The 19,369-nt window shown below is 33.4% G+C and overlaps 1 protein-coding gene across 2 annotated transcripts in view; it reads left to right on the top strand.

The window, feature by feature from the left end:
• The window catches only part of LOC106459186 (diphosphoinositol polyphosphate phosphohydrolase 1-like), a 54,170-nt gene extending 36,388 nt beyond the window's left edge, over nt 1-17,782 (top strand). The window contains exons 3-4 of one of the 2 annotated variants that reach the window (XM_013918788.2): nt 12,650-12,734; nt 15,249-17,782. In XM_013918788.2, coding sequence (XP_013774242.1) covers nt 12,650-12,734; nt 15,249-15,361 — 198 coding nt within the window. In that variant the 3' untranslated portion in view covers nt 15,362-17,782. Of the gene's footprint in view, nt 1-12,649; nt 12,735-15,091 lie in introns of both variants that reach the window. The other variant, XM_022385614.1, reaches the window with a different exon arrangement.
• The last annotated feature ends 1,587 nt before the right edge of the window (nt 17,783-19,369 follow it).

Genomic DNA, 19,369 nt, shown 5'->3' with positions numbered 1-19,369 from the left:
GAATAAATAAATAAAATAAAAATAGGTTGTTACATTTTCTGGTGTGTTCTACATACTCTTAAAAATAAGACAGGGTCTATCCACTCGCACAGTGACCAGTAGACCATGATATTACAAGATCTGAAAGGTTACATTCACAATGAATAAATAAATAAAATAAAAAGAGGTTGTTACATTTTCTGATGTGTTCTACGTCCTCATAAAAGTAAGGTAGAATCTGGCCACTTGCACAGTGACAAATAGGTCACGAGGCCACAAGCTCTGGTCGGTTACACATTTACCAAAAAGGAGGCTGTTACAATTTCTGATGTGTTCTACGTCCTCATAAAAGTAAGGTAGAATCTGGCCACTTGCACAGTGACAAATAGGTCACGAGGCCACAAGCTCTGGTCGGTTACACATTTACCAAAAAGGAGGCTGTTACAATTTCTGATGTGTTCTATACGTCCTCTTATAAAAGAAAGACAAACTGGTCGGTCGCATTTCCACAAATAATTACGTTTTAACAACCTCTGTGTGTCTGTCCACCGGCAAAGCACATTTTTATAGACTTCAGTAGTTGCACATAACTTGTAAAACCTCAGACAATTAGTTTATTCTATATATTAAAAACAATAACACATAAACACAAATATATTTATCTTTAAACCGAATGTAATTGCTATACACAAAAATAAATACTTTTGAGACTTAAACTTTATTCTAGAATAAAATAAAATTAATAATAAAGAATTAAAAAGATTGATTTACAAAGAAATATTTCATCCCACCAAAAAATATAGCGTATCATTACTACAAGAAGCGCTTTTATGTGCTCAAGTGAATGTTAAACTAATATGTTTCAGTTTAATGGCATTGAGGATGGAGACAAAGATTTCAGAACAAAGTCTGTGGACAAAAGGATTAGTAAAGCTACACTGACCCTGTAAATCTACTGGGAATAAAAAAACGATAATACTAAGTTGAAAGGTCATGAATAGGTTTAAAGCTGATGAATCTACACATCCACTGTAAGTAAAGGAATCCATCTGGTAATGAATTTGTTAATCCAGTGTAAATGTAGAAACATAAGCTGAAGGATCTTACACTTGTACAGCCTTGATAATAGTGTATTAGTGCTCATGTTTTATTGAATATCTTATTAATGAACATACTTGACTTGTTTTATATCACTAAAACACTGATTGCCTCTTTATACATCGCAGAGGTCTTATTGGTAAAGTTAAAGGCTTATAACAATAAAATTCAGGGTTTGATCCCTGCGGTGGGTATAGCTTACAGATGGCCTATTGTGCCGTTTTGATCTTAACAACGAACAAACAAGCCCCTTTATATGAAGCCAAATATTTGGCAGTGTTTATCGCTTAAATTTTTTGTGCTTTATTTTACATTAGATTTTCGCCTCTGTACGGATTAATAACGCTTAATTTCATATTGACGTCACTAAGTGTTTGATATGCTAAATTAGATATCTTGATCACAAGAGACGGTAAAGAATTTTCATATTACTGCATCGGAGAAAGCTAGAATAAGTGTCTGTGTAAAGTTTATTTTTAACCGGGACACAAGTGAACTACTGAGTTATTCTCGAAGAAAAGTATTTGGAGGACGATACAAATAGCACACCACAATGTAATATTCTTTCTCTTCGTTGGCGCGCTTGCGATTTTCAAGGCCTACTTATTATTATATAAAAAGGTGAAAGGATCAGAAGAACGTACTGCAGCGACTTTTAACAGAAACTCGCATCGTTCTAAGTTAATTACGGTGTTCGTTAAAGAGCAAGCACTCTCTGACCTTTTAAAACATGCTTTTTTGGTGCTCCGTTTTCACAGGATTAATACATTATATCACACGTATACTGCTAAAATGGTGTCTTTGATAGCGAAACGACAATGACAACATTACAGAAAAAACATAACAGATATTTGTTATTACACATGAAAGAAAGAAAGAGAGACAATGAAACCGGGCAATATTTGGTGAATTGTATATAGGCTTTTACAACTTATTTTTTAATTAGATTTATTTTAGTAGCGAGCTTTAAAATACGCTTTTAACAAGTACAATATTGCGTTAAATAGTACAGTTGCCTTAAGTACTTATGGTAAGGTTGTGACAATCGGATGTCAACCATGATCATAATTAATAGTTTATACCGAAGTCTAATTATCAAGCCATTACTAATATACATATATATATATATATATATTAATTTAAATTACTAACTAGCTGTTATCTTTCATTTCGGCTCCTAATATGTTGCCGTATTTAGGGAAGCCCGAGAAGGATTGTTTCTGTAAAGGTGGTGACAGGGATTCGATAATGGGTTTCATTGATAGAGAGGCTGTGGTTTTCTTTACTTTAATGAATCCATTACGAAAGTTCGAAGACGTTATTTGAATTAATAACATAAAATATCAGATATTTACATGCATACATACATTTTATTGAAAGAATTTGTGAGGTGTATATGTTATTCTAAATTTGTAGCGCTAAATAATGATTATTTATGATTCTTCGTACATATACTCTGTTGATGTCACATTGGCTACTTTGTACAAATAATAAAAATAGTTTATCAGACTTACAGAAAAGGATTAACAATGTTCGTAAGTTATACATATTTTGAATCTTATCAGTCACTGTTCATGTTTTGATTCACTTTTATCCAAGTCTAGACTTCCAAAAGTAATCAACAAACCGGCTGTAGATAACATTTTAGTTGTGAAACATTTTTGGAAATTGCTCTTATCCCTTCTCGTCCCTGCATTTCTTCCTGGTTTATTCGAAGTTTATGTTTGAGGTCTGCGCAGTTTGTTGCATTTAAAGTGCGTCAGATTTAGTATTTTTTATTGAGCCCACTTTTGTTTCTTAAGGTTCATTGATTTACAATTATTATCGATTTGGGTGCCCTCTATGAGAGAACAAATTCACTAAAATGTGAAGATGTATACCAAACAAGTAAATGTCTGGCTTTGGTACGTAAGGTTATTTAGATAAATGAAATAATTGCTTACAAAAGAACATCATAATGATGCAAAACCCCACAATGGCAAGTTAAAGACATTTTCTAATTATCTGTCAACACCAATCGTTATTTAACACGCAAATGTTTAATGTATTTCATAACAGTCGAGTGCTAGAGTTTTAGTTGCTTTGAGCACATGATAATGTCAGTACTGGAGAAGCAAAAGGTTACCTGAGATTGATGATCAAAAAAATGTTGAAACGAATCAATCTAACTAACTATATATATATATATATATATATATTGCAATGTTAATGAATGAACTCGGTGTGGGTCTTGTTAGGTTGGCTGATAGTTTCGAATATTCACGCAATGCTACACAAGGGGTATCAGCGCTAGCCGTCTCGAATAGTGTAATTTAATTATCATTATTGTAACTCACGAACGCCCTCAAAGTACGTCGCGCGATTTATTTATTCTTATTTTTTGGGGTAACGGGATGCGAACCCTTGATCCTCAAATCACCAAACTCGAAGCTCTAATCACTGGATCACACCGGGCCTGTCTTGTTAGGAATAAGGATTTTAGTTTGTTTGTTTGTAATTAAGCACAAAGCTACACAATGGATTATCTGTGCTCTTCCCACCACGGGTATCGAAACCCGGATTCCAACGGGGGGGGGGGGCTAAGGATTTAGTAAAAACTATTTGCAGTCTCACAGTGACCTGTTTGTTTTTCTTGGTTGTTTCAGTGACTACCAAGTGGAACGATTCATTTGAGTCACTCAGCTATTTTCTATTAAGTAACTTTCTGAAAAATACCCCGAATTGTGACAAATGTTTAAAACGAGTCACTGTTGTTATTTCCATAGCTGACTATAAAGAAAAACAATAAAATACAGCTTTATGCAAGACTGGGATCCAGTATAACTAATAGATTATTAAAATTCCTTGTAAGAGAGCGATAAACTCTAAGGAATGCGTTATAGATAGAATGTTATATTGTAACCAGTTGCTACCCTGGGGGGTTTCTGATTAGCCAGACAGCTTAACTTCGCTTGTTTCCTAAACGTGGAGGCTACATAACGAAATCATTGAACGCTATTAACGAAACTAATTAATTATGGATTTTTCTTTTCTTCACGTAAGTACCATTTGTCTTTGTTGGAATACATTTTCAGAGGTAATCCCAAAAACATACCTTAAAAAATGTAGCTTAAAACTCAACCTTGCAAGTTTGAGCTCTTTCTTTGATAAGTTCCCTATATATTTCCTCTTTTTCTGGTCTATGTGATTTTGAGAAATTTTATAAATAGTTTGAGCCTAAAGAATGATGCAGAAATTGTGTGTGCCATGATTTTTCTAAGTCCCGTCTTAACAACTTCTCAAAATGTGCAAAGTTGATTTCACGACATAGTGTCACATTAGGATCACTTCTACGCATTCTTGCATAGTTATTACATCCCAAAATATTGTAAAATGAACAATAGAGAAAGTTAGTGAAACACAAACATCATTCAATAATAAAAAAACAAATATCAAGAACGGTTTGTTTGTTTCTGAATTTCGCGCAAAGCTACACGAGGGCTATCTGCGCTAGCCGTCCTTAATTTAGCAGTGAAAGACTAGAGGGAAGGCAGCTAGTCATCACCACTTACTGTCAACTCTTGATCTACTCTTTTACCAACGAATAGTGGGATTGACCGTCACATTATAACGCCTCCACGGCTGAAAGGGCGAGCTTTTTGGGGGGAAAGGGGATTCGAATCCGCGACCCTTAGATTGCGAGGCCAGTAGGAACGGAACGTAGAAATACTGTGATGGTATGTAACTTTTGTATCACGCTGTATATAAATTATAAGAACTTATGTGTGAAAGCAAAGAAGAATTTGTTATAATGTATCAGCCACACTACATCTGCTGTATCCATTGCCGACTAGGTCTTTCACCCAATACCAGGACTCATCAGGTCGGCTGGGATATCACAGGTGTAGTAGTGGTATTAACGCTATTTATATCATCAATTTTCATGAACAGTGTCTGTTATGGTGTGAACTAGATTAAGTAAGTGAATTGTAATTACTTACAATTTCTTTTACTTAAGTCATTTACAAGTCATATTTTAGGGTAAGTATTAATAGCACGCTCTTACTTATTTATTCTATTTTTAACACTAGTTATCTATTATATTGTATTATTATTATTTTATCTGAATTGACTTTACTATCATTCTGGTGAACCAACAAGCTAGTCTTCTTGTTCACAGACAGACACGCACGTGCGCGTCTTTGTAGATGTGACCGCCATAGCTCCAAGAGGAAAGAACCTAGAAACCTGAAATTCTGTACCGATACTAAGTAGACCCTGAGAGTGTGCACCTGGGTATTATTACTTATCTTATCCACGTGCGTGCGCGCATGCGCATGTGCATCTTTTTAAAAAGGGAAGATAGTGAAAAACCACATAGAAAAGAAGTGATTCCTTATATAACAACTTCTAATATGTAGAAAAGCCAGTGTGTCTTGGTAACAATGCGTTCCAACAGTGGCTTTTATGTCATGTTGCTTAGCAATAAAAGTATATAGGTTATACTTTTATGCTAAAATGGGTTCAGAATACACACTCTATCAACCTAATAACCACAGCGAAGCCTTATGTTATGTTTGGAGAAAAATAACCTGAGTTTGCTCTGTTCTAAATTACTTTTAGAATTTCTAAAAATATAATAAATTTTCAGTCGGCTTTCTGAAATATTTTCAAGCACCAAGTTTTGATTGGCTACTTTTATAAATGACAAACAGCGTTTTTCAGCATGCACGTCAGTACTAACCTAGATGAATCGTCTTCGAACAAAGAACTATTTTTTTTTGCCATTTTATCTTGTGTATTTTTATATCGTTAATTATGAAGGAACCAAATTTCTACAAATTTTAGAGGTGGTAAATCGAATTTGACAGAAAATAAGACATGATAAAAATGAAAACAGACAGTTATACAAACACCCAGTCGAGTAAATCAGTGACATTGATTAGAATAGTCGCAAGTGACTGTAACGTAAAAAAAGAAATATTTTAAAAACGATTCAAGTGTTTGTTCCTTATTTATATAGTTCCTCGATAGAACAACGGTAAACTTACGGCTTAAAATGCTAAAATCCGGGTTTCGATTCCTCGTGGGGGACATGGCGCAGATAATTCATTGTATAGTTCGTATTAAACAAACAACCTTATTTATATTTTCGATGCTAAATAAGTTTAGAAAAGTAGAAAAAGCTTTGTTACTGCAACATAGTTAATTAAACCTTTCTTAATAAAGTGGCTTAATGACAACCTGGTCACCACAGTGACTGACCCGGAGGGCTAATATGCTAAGAATCTATTATATTTGTTTTTGAATTTCGCGAAAAGCTATACGAGGGCTATCTGCGCTAGCCGTCCCTAATTTAGCAGTGTAAGACTAGAAGGAAGGCAGCTAGTCATTACCACCCACCGCCAACTCTTGGGCTACTCTTTTACCAACGAATAGTGGGATTGACCGTCACATTATAACGTCCCCACGGCTGAAAGGGCGAGCATGTTTGGTGTGACGGGGATTCGAACCCGCGGCCCTCAGATTGTGAGTCGAGCGCCCTAACCACCTGGCCATGCCGGGCCTATCTATTATATAAAACAAAGTGTGTGTCCGAGAAAAAAATATACGGTTGTATATCCATCGTTTCTATCTGTTCCTTATACGTTTCCACATTTCTTGATCAATCAGCGTCAAACTTGACACATTGATATAGGATGACATGAGGAAGGTCATGAAGGGGTTGGGGGTTGGATCCCCCATCTTCTATATAAATAAACGTCAGTATGTGTGTGTATCTGTTTCTTATACGTTTCCACATTTCTTGATCAACCAGTGATATAGGATGAAATGAGTAAGGTCATGAGGGGGGATCCCATCGAATTTCATATCAAATTTCGGGAAAAAAACTACCAAATCAGCACACAACTTGACACAGTGATACAGGATGACATGAGGAAAGTCATGATGGGGGGGTTGGACCCCCATCTAATTTCATATTGATAGAATTCTTTAAAACAGTATGTCTTTCTCTTCCGTATTGGTACCTTTATATATTTTTATTTCACTTTTAATGTTTATTATGTTAAGAAAAAAAAATAGAAGTAGAAGCACAATTTCCTGTCATCTGTTACAAGTGAGTTTTTATTTCACAAGTCCAACGGACGGGTACTTCAGCTAATCATATCATATTTCATGGCAGTAACGTGTTACTTATCTATACGCATGGTAGTTCTATTAGTTTAATTTCCGAAGAATAAACTGATTTTTTTCAGTAACAGTTGGAATTTCAGTTTTTCAAGGATTTGATAAAAAAAAAGACATAAATAAATAAAGAAAAAGGAAGAGCTAGGAAATTTTACATATTCCTCTGTAATGGTTGTCATTAAAAGTATATGTGAATGAACTTCATGAATTTACAATCTCTTCTATTAAAAATAATAATGTTAAAATAATTTATTTTCACTCATGAATAGCTGATTCGTGATTCGTAAACTGATTGGAAAGTTTCTTGAAAATCGTAATGTTGATAAATTATACGGTTCGTAAGCTAGCAATCAAGTTCATGAGTACAGAGACTTATTTTTATGACTAATAATTAAACGAAGCCATTTTTGTGAATCATATTCGTAACTATTATAATGAGATTAGTAATTGATTATGGTGAATAGTTCTGTGGAAAACGCGCGTTTAGAGAATGGTACACTTTTTTTTCAACCACTGCAGCGTAGGGGTTATCAGTTTAAGCTCCCATATAATATATGAAACAGCTATGAGATACTGATTACGAACGTACTACTAATTTGTTTTGTCATATATATCGCGAATTTTACAACATAGGTTCTCTAAATGTGTGGTTTAGGAGATATAATTATCATCATCAAAATATTTTTTTTTAATTCCTGACGGTTTGGTTTTAGGTTACTATATCTTTTAGTGTGAGGGATAACAGCTTGGTGAGAATATATAAAGTTGTTGAAAATAATTTTTGTGTTAGTTTACTACAGCTTCTTTCCCCCCTTTCTTTCAATAAAACAGAAACGTCCAAATATGACTAACTACTTCTCCAGTCTGGGTAGTTGTAAATAACTGGTCGTGTAAAATAGAGTAACTGGAAGTTCTAATTAATGACGCCATGAGAGACAAAAGTGAAATAGTAGACAACAGACTGGATAGATGGGGCTTTTCACGACAGTTGCTAGTACGTAAAACGTGTTAATGCGACATGAAGCCTCGTGATGGATTAGCTTAGATACGCTTGCCAACTGTATCATAGAGACCCGTAATGCACAAACTGTGGGGTGCAAACCCTCATGAGGGGGCATGCAACTATAATTGTAGGAACATATGAAATTAAAGAAGTAATAAAAACTACCGTAAAACGTTACTACTGTTAAGTGATGTAGTAAAAACAATTAACATGGGAAAGCGACGCGATTAGGTTATACGAAATGTGTGTGTTGGGAGAGGGCGCAACAACATGCATGATTAGAAAGGAGATCGCCATAAAAAAAAAGATCGCGCAACACTGATACAGACAGTACTTTTGGTCACCTACAGAAGCTAGTCAAACAAAAACCAATGCACGATACAAGCAAGGCTCACGCGTTTGAGACCTTGATTTATATAAACACTCTCTTCTAGAAGCGCCTGATAGGTGGCTTTACAGCAAAAGTTATTGGGGAAGCAGAAACACAGTTCTTACCACTTACATGAGTCGTTTCAGAGTGTACCACCTGCTTTTGGGTTTCTACTTCCCAATTTTATATCATTAAACACTTATCTTGTAATAAAATTTTACAACAAGCTTCATTTAATTTTGGATTTTATACAAAGTTACATTAATATTAATGCTCAATAATATACGGAAACTGAGAGGTTACTACGCACGAGTAGTGCAGGTATGCGAGGGCCAGTTTTGTGACGTCACACGTGAGTTGTTTTATACTCATTCTACTGTTCAATGCCCGGCATGGCCAGGTGGTTAGGGCGCTCGACTCGCAATCTGATGGTCGCGGGTTCGAATCCCCGTCCCGCCAAACATTCTCGCCCTTTCAGCCGTGAGGGCGTTATAAGGTGATGGTCAATCCCACTATTCGTTGGTAAATGAATAGCCCAAGAGTTGGCGGTGGGTGGTGATGACTAGCTGCCTTCCCTCTAGTCTTACATTGCTAAATTAAGGACGGATAGCGCAGATAGCCCTCGTGTAGCTTTGTGCGAAATTCAAAAACAAACAAACTATTGTTCAAACAGGATCTATCAGTTATTTTGTACGTGTGCCCACGTTTAAATTCCCCATGCTGGGGAAATAAGATAAATTATGCATAATGTTATAAAAACTATTTTTAAATCCTATGTCATTGAAGTTTCTTTAAGTTAATTAGAAATGTCAATGTTATGTAAGTGTACTCGTTTCACTATATCATATGCCAGTCGATAATTTGAGAATACTCTAGGTATTACTGTGTAAATTATATTGGCATAAAATAACTAAAGAAGATTTTACGAGGATCGAGCTCCCCAGTGGCACAGCGGCATGTCTGCGGACTTACAACGCTAGAAACTGGGTTTCGATACCCGTGGTGGGCAGAGCACAGATAGTTCATTGTGTAGCTTTGTTCTTAACTTCAAACCAAGAAACGAGGATCGTAGCTTGTAGTGTTGTATGTGCCCCACCTCAAATTACACACACATTATTTGTGTTGTGTTGGCGCTAAAAAAGTGTTAAGTTCGGAGATAAAGAAACTGAACTACAGGAATTCGTGAAAACTGAGCTCCAGCTTCCTAGATGATACTAACCAACGTTTTTGGATGATCGTTCCATGTCAGCATTTGATTTGGAGGAGATAACTTCAGCTATAGAATTAGATGCTGAAGTAGTTTGAAACTCGCACCATTTGTTTCTTTTCTATTTTTATTTCCATTTCGTTCGATAGTAAGATCAGGCAACAAAATGGAGAAGCACATCTAGCGTGAAAAAGTTATAATAATACATAAAATTTTGTTTGTATCTGTTGTCAAACAGTTAGAATTATAATGCCAAAACTACATTCAATGGGGAAAATGACATTTGATTTGAATTGCACGATTATCCCACTAGAAGAGTTACAGACCACAGTTTATGTTTCCTGGTCTTTATTTGTTGGTTACCTAGATTTTGTTTACTAGTTGAGACAAAGAAGTTAAGTTTTCTGGTCTTTATTTGTTGATTACCTAGTTTTTGGTTACTAGTTGAGTCAACAGATAAAGACCAGGAAACATAATTTCATTGTCTCAACTAGTAACCAAAAACTAGGTAAAATGAAGTTATGTTTCCTGATCTTTATTTATTGATTACCTAGTTTTTGGTTACTAGTTGAGACAATGAAATTATGTTTCCTGGTCTTTATTTGTTGATTACCTAGTTTTTTGGTTACTGTTTGAAATAATGAAGTTATATTTCCTGGTCTTTATTTGTTGATTACCTAGTTTTGGTTACTGTTTGAGATAATGAAGTTATATTTCCCAGTCTTTATTTGTTGATTACCTAGTTTTTGGTTACTAGTTGAGACAATGAAGTTATATTTCCTGGTCTTTATTTGTTGATTACCTAGTTTTTGGTTACTAGTTAAGAAAATGAAATTATGTTTCCTGGTCTTTATCTGTTGTTTACCTAGTTTTTGGTTACTAATTGAGACAATGAAGTTATGTTTGCTGGTCTTTCTTTGTTGATTACCTAGTTTTTTGGTTACTGTTTGAGATAATGAACTTATGTTTCCTGGTCTTTGCTTCTTGATTACCTAGTTTTTGGTTACTAGTTGAGACAATGAAGTTATGTTTCCTTGTCTTTATCTGTTGATTACCTAGTTTTTGGTTACTAGTTAAGAAAATGAAATTATGTTTCCTGGTCTTTATCTGTTGTTTACCTAGTTTTTGGTTACTAGTTGAGACAATGAAATTATGTTTCCTGATTTTTATTTATTGATTACCTAGTTTTTGGTTACTAGTTGAGACAATGAAATTATGTTTCCTGGTCTTTATCTGTTGATTACCTAGTTTTTGGTTACTAGTTGAGACAATGAAGTTATGTTTCCTGATCTTTATTTATTGATTACCTAGTTTTTGGTTACTAGTTGAGACAATGAAATTATGTTTCCTGGTCTTTATTTGTTGATTACCTCGTTTTTGGTTACAAGTTGAGACAATGAAATTATGTTTTCTGGAGTGGTGTTGAGGCTAGATTGTTATACAGAATTGGTAAGCATAAATAGCTAAATTACCGTTACTATTGTGTAGAACTAATGAAAGAGCAGAAAACAAAAGCAGTTTTTCTAAGTAGTTTGGTTATCTGTGGTTCTGTTGATTGAGTACAACAGATGTTTTGTTACAATTTTTTTATTAGTGCACTTTGATTTTGAATTCATAAATACATTGTTGTCAGACTTGGCATATAAGTACGTTTATATCGTTTTTCTCTATCCTTATTAATATCGCTAGTAAGACTAACAACAATAACAATATGTAAGATTAGAACTTTTATAGATCTATTTATGAAATTTAGAAAACATATTGGATAAAAAAAATCACTACATTAAATCACCAAACCCATTAACCTAACGATTTTTTGGAAGGGTAGCCCACTTCACGCTGAAGATAACAAAGCATATCTTCCGAAACCACTTGAGTTTCTCGTGTTTTTTTTTAAACAAACTGTTTGTATATAGATGGTTTTTAGTTGAATGAATCACGCTTTTTTGGGGAAGGGTAGCCCCCTTCACGCTGAAGATAACTAAGCATATCTTCCGAAACCACTTGAGTTTCTCGTGCGTTTTTTAAATAAACTGTTTATATATAGATGGCTTTTAGTTGAGTCAATCACGCTTTTTTGGAAGAGGAACCCACTTCACGCCGAAGATAACTAAGCATATCTTCCGAAACCACCTGAGTTTCTCGTGTGTTTTTTTAAACAAACTGTTTGTATATAGATGGTTTTTTAGTTGAATCAATCACGCTTTTTTGGAAGAGAAACCCACTTCACGCTGAAGATAACTAAGCATATACTCCGAAACCACTTGAGTTTCTCGTGTTTTTTTTTAAACTGTTTGTATATAGATGGTTTGTAGTTGAATCATTTTTGGCTTTAGTCTAGGTCTCTACATACATAATACGTGTATATAAAACATATACAAAAGTATACAGATAATATACGTAGGTACTGGGTCACACCACTCTTAAGAAAACACAGTGTTTTATTAAATGTTGGTGATTAACTCTTTCTGTCGCTAATAATTTTGTATGATGTAAATATATTTCTTTTTTTATTAAAGCTTGCTATGCCTTTCTTCAGGTTTGATACCTATAATCCAATAAAACCTTAAATTTTACGAACGTACTTACTTAGCAGTGGCTAGCCTTATGAAAATATGCTTTATTTAGTATTTCCAATTTCTTATTCTTTCAGTACATTATCCACAAATAAGAAATCGTTCTTATATCTTAATTACCGCGATTCTTTGATACGAGATTTTTATTTCAACGCTAGCTGACTTTTAATCTCGACGTCGATCGCTTTGTGTCAAAAATAGATTCAATAAAACCATCGGATTTTAAACTCTACCTTTTGTTGTTGTAGAACTCGGAGAGAAAACATCGGACCTCAGTATATGTTTTACTTGTGACTGAAGAACTCGAAGTGTGGGAAGAATCCCAAAGTAGGGGTAAGTTTTCCACTAATAGTGTACAGAAACTGATGTAACCTCTCATCAGGACTACTTTCTGATGACAACCAGGACAGTTCAAAATATACACTCGGTGGGATAAAAAGATAGAAAACATCATGATATGTAATTTATACAAACAAACATACAAACATATTTTATCATACATTATTATGTTACTCCCAGTAGCTTGTGCACGTGGTATGTGTCAGAGAGAGAAAACTAATTAGTGATAGATGTTAATTTAAAGCAATGTAGGTCCAAGGAAAGGACGAAAATATTAATGACTTGACAATTCCATATGTAACCAGACCTCAAAAACAACGAAGTGTAAAAAGAAAGCACTCGAAGTTTCCATGGGAACTTGGATTTTTTAAAAAGTGTGCACAAACAAATCTATACTCATTTCCATATTTCACAGAATTATCACTCTGTCACTCCTTCTATTTTACCATCAACTAATCTGTTACGTCATGCCTATGTTGAGCTACTACCGTTAAACTTTCTAGCTAAAACCACGGGAGCAAGCCTAATGAAATGATTGTAGAATTTAAAAAATTATGGAACGCCCCTCGTTTCTAATGGCATTTTTAAACCAGATATTTTACTAGATTGAATATAATGACATTGTTAAACCAGATATTTTACTAGATTGTTTTTAATGGCATTGTAAACCAGACATTTTACTAGATTATTTTTAATGGCATTGTTAAACCAGATATTTTACTAAATTATTTTTAATGGCATTGTTAAACCAGATATTTTACTAGATTGTTTCTAATGGCATTGTTAAACCAGACATTTTAATAGATTGTTTCTAGTGGCATTTTTAAACCAGATATTTTACTAGATTGAATATAATGACATTGTTAAACCAGATATTTTACTAGATTGTTTTTAATGGCATTGTAAACCAGATATTTTACTAGATTATTTTTAATGGCATTGTTAAACCAGATATTTTACTAGATTGTTTTTAATGGCATTGTTAAACCAGATATTTTTCTAGATTATTTTTAATGACATTGTTAAACCAGATATTTTGCTAGATTATTTTTAATGGCATTGTTAAACCAGATATTTTACTAGATCGTTTCTAACGGCATTGTTAAACCAGGTATTTTACTAGATTGTTTTTAATGGAATTGTTAAACCAGATATTTTACAAGATTGTTTGTAATGGCATTGTTAAACCAGATATTTCACTAGATTGTTTATAATGGCATTGTTAAACCATATATTTTACTAAATTGTTTCTAGTGGCATTGTTAAACCAGATATTTTACTAGATTGTTTTTGTGAGTGTACAGACACTTCAATATTTGTTTTCTGCTATTTTCAAATCAACAGTGCAAAAAAAAAAAAACACAAAAGAAACAAAACAATTAGCTATGCTTCTTACTGGGTATATGTTTAGTTTTGATCTATATAGGAAGCTTGTTTTGATCAGAAGCTATAGCTTTGATCTAAATAGGTAGTTTGCTTTGGCCAGAAGTTACTGTTTTGATTTATGTAAGAAGCTTGCTTTTACCAGAAGCTACAACTTCGATCTATGTAGGAAGCTTGCTTTTACCAGAAGTTACAACTTCGAGATATGTAGGAAGCTTGCTTTTACCAGAAGTTACAACTTCGATCTATGTAGGAAGCTTGCTTTTACCAGAAGTTACAACTTCGATCTATGTAGGAAGCTTGCTTTGATCAGAAGTTGCAATTTTAATCAATGTAGGTAACTTACTTGACCAGACGTTAAAGTTCAGCTCTATGTAGATTGTTTGCTTTAATCGGAAGTTACAGTTTTGATTTATGTAGGAAGCTTACTTTGATCAGAAGTTAATATTAATTGCTTCTATGAAATTACAAAGGCTCAAAGCTTATCCTTATGGAGTACAGATACGCTATTATTGATAATAATGTGAAAATACATTTTTTGTTAAAGATAAAACTTGTGTAGGACATTACCAAAACGCTCTTAGCACAAACCAATTCAAGGAAATTGGATGGGAGAAAAGTTTTTTCATTCGGTGGGTTAAAGTTTAAAAGACGTATTATTAAAGTCATCTAATAAAACGCTAATGACTTTGTTCTTTTTAAATACAATTCTTTGTAACAATTTGCTGATAATCTTTGTCTGTGTAGTTTTATTATGGTTTATTGTTATTTTTTTAATAAAAAAACCTATTAAAACACAACAAAATACGTATTTAAACATTTTAATGCGGTATAATAAAATATAAATATTCAGACATTTTTTCATGCCCTAATATCATTTTATTAAAACAAAGTTTTTTAAGTATCAAAAATCATTTAAATTGGTCGAAAGATCTGTATAAAAAATATATTTTTTTATATTCTGCTAGAAAGGGCCCAACATAAGTGCTTTTGACGAGAATGTTGTTGCCCTAAAGAAAAGGATATGAAACTTGAATATCTTATGCGTGTTTTTGAATTTCTATATTGTGTTTTGAACGGATAGATTTTGATAACAATATGCTTATTCGTACATTTTCGCCATAGGACGGAAGAGGAGATGGTTTCCTATTCAGGAAGCTGTCAAGGTCTTACAGGAACACAAACCTGTACAGTGTAAATATCTTAAATTACTTCTCAAAAATAATTCATTCCCTTGACGACAAGCAGTTGCTTCTAGTTACAAATCTAATCAAGATTTATCTAAAATGTTATTTACTTGCACTTCGTTATACATGGTTGCCACCGTACCAGCTTATTTCTGATCGTTGTAGAAGCAGAAAATATTTGAGAAATTTGGAAAGGCGTTATAATCACACCAAAGAGTGGAAAAACTCTAGCAACTCTATGGGTACAAGTTAGTGCAAGTTTTGATGTACTCTATTTTATCAAAATAAATTTGTAGTAAGAGTTATTTAGAGCCATTTTTGATGCATATTGTTTATTGTACTGTACATTACGTTGTAGGCGTGTACATTTTGCAGTTTAAAGTAATTTCAAAACTGGCATGGGAATTGCTCAGCTACAATTATAAAACTGGACTGTGTTTTGATCACCGATTAGTGTATATGTAACTTTCTTGGAATTTAAAACAGTGGTTTTGGTGTGATCATGAAGATACCTATATTAAACAAATCGAAATAAAGGTTAATAGGACCAATAGCTTTTTGTTTCTCAAGGGAGACAGCATATAAAATTACTGAACTAATGATGTTAGCTTTAGATTAAGAATACAAAACAGGCGAGTGCGCGGGAAAATGCTTTATTTTTATGCTGTACTTCTTAAATTACGTACTGATAAATTGGTTCGTTGATAATTCCAGTCTGTTCATTATTAAATTGCATAACCTAAACTATTATGTTTTCAAAGTTTTGTTGTAAACCATAAGAAAGCAGAAATCTTTTTTTTTCGTCTCTTTATAAAACACTTTTTATTAATAATTCTAATGATCTTTGTATTTTGATTGTTAATTACCATGTTATTGTTGATAATCTTTATTGTTGTTGTTGTTGTTGCTATGAGGTTGTGCACCCAATGAATTTCAAATACACGAATTTCACAAATACTTTAGTGGAACCTGAATGAAATAACGTATCTGAATAAAGGTGCATGGCTTCTGCTATAAACGTGTGTTCGTTTGTGGATTTTAAAAGTTAAGATGCATTGCAAGAAATTGTTATGAAATTTTGTAATTATTGTATATGTATACCTGAATATGTATATGGTCAAATTTTTTAAAAGGTTAGAGAAAATCTGCTACACTTTTTATTTACTCACCTTCTCTACCTCTAAACAAGATTAAATTCTTTTATATTAACTCAGTATAGTAAAAGAAGAAAAAAATTAATCATACTGGTTTTCTCAAAAATTTTGTTTTTATTATTATTATTAGAACATTTTTTTTTAATTTCCTTGAGAAGTTTACCAGGCTTAATCAGTTGACATTATTTGTGGTTGAAGTCTCTCAGTGCTTTTGTGGAAATGCTTATTTTATCAGTCTTAATTAGTTAGCATTAATAATATATATAGGCAAACGACGATTTATAAGCATAATAAAGAATTTTATTCTTATAAATCGCTGTTTGCCTACCTATTATTATATTAGCATAATGTGTTTCCTTACTCAAGTAGTTGGAATCATTTATGGTTTAAGTCTCTCAGTGTCCGTATGAAATTGCTTAAACTATCAGACTTAATTAGTTGACATTATATGTGGTTTAAGTCTTTCAGTACTCTTATGAAAGTGTTTAAACTATGAGATTTAATTAGTGACATTATTTGTGGTTTAAGTCTCTCATTGCTCTTGTGAAATGCTTAAACTATCAAACTCAATATGCTGACATTATTTGTGGTTTAAACCTCTCAGTGCTCTCGTGAAAGTGTTTGTACTATCAGACTTAAGTAGTTGACATTATTTGTGATTTAAGTTTCTCAGGGCTGTTGTGAAATTGCTTAAACACGTTTTATTTAACAAGACATTCATTCTGTTTGCTGGGTGCTAATGACTGTTGTCTAGTTTAATGCTCAATAATATTATGATTTCAGTTGATAAAAAAGAGAGTCCCGAATTTTTCATTTTCTTTTAAGAACTTGGATAAAAATGTTAGAATATGTATTTTTATAACCTGGCGATTAAATCTGTTTTATGGAAAACCAAGAGACAGAAATTAAGTCCAAGCTAAACGAGAGAGAGTGACTGGGGTATTTTTTCTATCAACCGATTTATCAAAGAAACGTTTCATCATCAAATGTAAGACCCAAGTGACTTATTCCGATAATTAGTAGAATGTACACGATTTGTGTACGTCTTCAATGGTCTGTGGATAACTACAGGGGCAGTTGCACAAACTAGTAAGAAAAATATTAATTTGATGGTTGTTATAATTACCCATATAACTTGGTAACAATTTGACTATAAGTTATACGTATTTGGTTGTCAGTAATGTGGATATTGATCCTAATGTGCCATGTGACAATTGATGAGACTACAGCGATGCTTTTATTCAGTGGCTCCAAATGTTTTCTCTTTGCTAGCTCATGCCGTATCTTACTGGAAATAAAAGTCTTTTGTTGTACATTCTCATGTGTTCTGTATGTCATTGTTTTGTATGTTTTTGTTTTTTCCTAAAAGCCCTGATGTTGGCACACTAAACTAAAAAGAATTGCCAGAAAAGATAAAACCTGGCATTTTAAAAAAAGCTTCCAAACACTTGTATATCATGAACTACGAGAGTGGTTCATAATAGGGATCGCACAGGAATTTGCTCAAAACTCTAATAGAACATTCGGGCAAAAATCACCTTAAAAAACAGACTTATTCTTGAAACAACACTTAAACCCTTCCTATTCAATAGTCAAGACCACTCGAACATTGATAACAAGCAAAAAACCAAACTATAATAGAACAATCGGGCAAAAATCACCTTAAAACAGACTTATTTTTGAAACAACACTCTAAACCTTCCTATTCAATAGTTAATACCACCAAAACGTTGATAATCAGCAAAATAAGTAATTTCACGATTGGAGAAAGAAATTAAAATTTGCCCATTTGTTCATATTATTATTGTTTCACAAGCCTACATGAAACTTGGCTGGGTATTTTGTGCAAAACTTAGACAGATATGCAATATGATGAGCTGCGAATATCCATGACCTATTTAAAAGTTGATGTTTTTAGTCGATAGTTGGTTTACGTGGTTATAAATACATAATAGATGTGATGTTGTACTGAGTGGCTGCTTTTGTACTCTACACGTGCTAAACGCGTGTTTACACGAAGCCTCAGGCATAAAACGTCACTTGGCTCAGTAAATAATTACTTTAAAAGACACGAAGCTTTATTTAAAGCGGCGTTTTAGACGTATTTGTTACATTTGAAAAGGCTGCTTTTCTACTGGTAAAATTTTATACGCGCTTAGTGGGGTTGTGTCTTACTCTAGGCATATATTTGCCCATTGCTGTACATTAAGAAAACCAACATACAAGATAATTAAAAATTGAGAACTTAAAATCTACAAATAGGGATCACAAAAAAGTAAGCAAACAAGGCTGGAAATCTACTGCTGACAGTTCGCCCAAGCTACAAATCCCTATTATGACTCCACTATAACATTATTGCAAGTGATATCTAGTGTAGTGTGTGATCGCACAGGAATTTTACAAATACTGAGAAAGTAATTATAAACTTAATTCGACCTCCTTCGTTTTGTCCTGCCATCAAAAAATCCGGTGTTTCCTGAGCGTGGACGTTAGTTAGAAGCTACAACTCGTACATTTTCTAGCACATTAACTGGAAACTGCCATATGAAAGGTTCCCGATTTTGCTGTGACATATCGTTACACGAGTTTGCTCTCTCTACGTATATTTCCGCGACTATATTTCACCAAGTTTTTAACAGTAGACGATAATCATAGTACATTTTCCTACTCAGACGATGGTGGTGATTCTTTCTACTGTTTCCTATACTTAACTGAAATCTTGAGTGGGTATTCAGTATATATTACCACTACATATAGCACTATTTCATATAGCTATTGCTATTTTTAAACAGTTGGTGTTAAGATAGTGGTTGTAAATGTTGTCGATAATTGGCGACTTACACTAAGCGTTTCGCTGTTGTCTATTTTGCATGCATTATTTGTTTGGCTTTATTCTAGCAAAACT

This window comes from Limulus polyphemus, unplaced genomic scaffold, assembly GCF_000517525.1.
Source record: "Limulus polyphemus unplaced genomic scaffold, Limulus_polyphemus-2.1.2 Scaffold572, whole genome shotgun sequence".
Lineage (NCBI taxonomy): Eukaryota > Metazoa > Arthropoda > Merostomata > Xiphosura > Limulidae > Limulus > Limulus polyphemus.
Note: the sequence above shows the minus strand (reverse complement) of the source record. Positions and strands in the feature narration are given on the sequence as shown.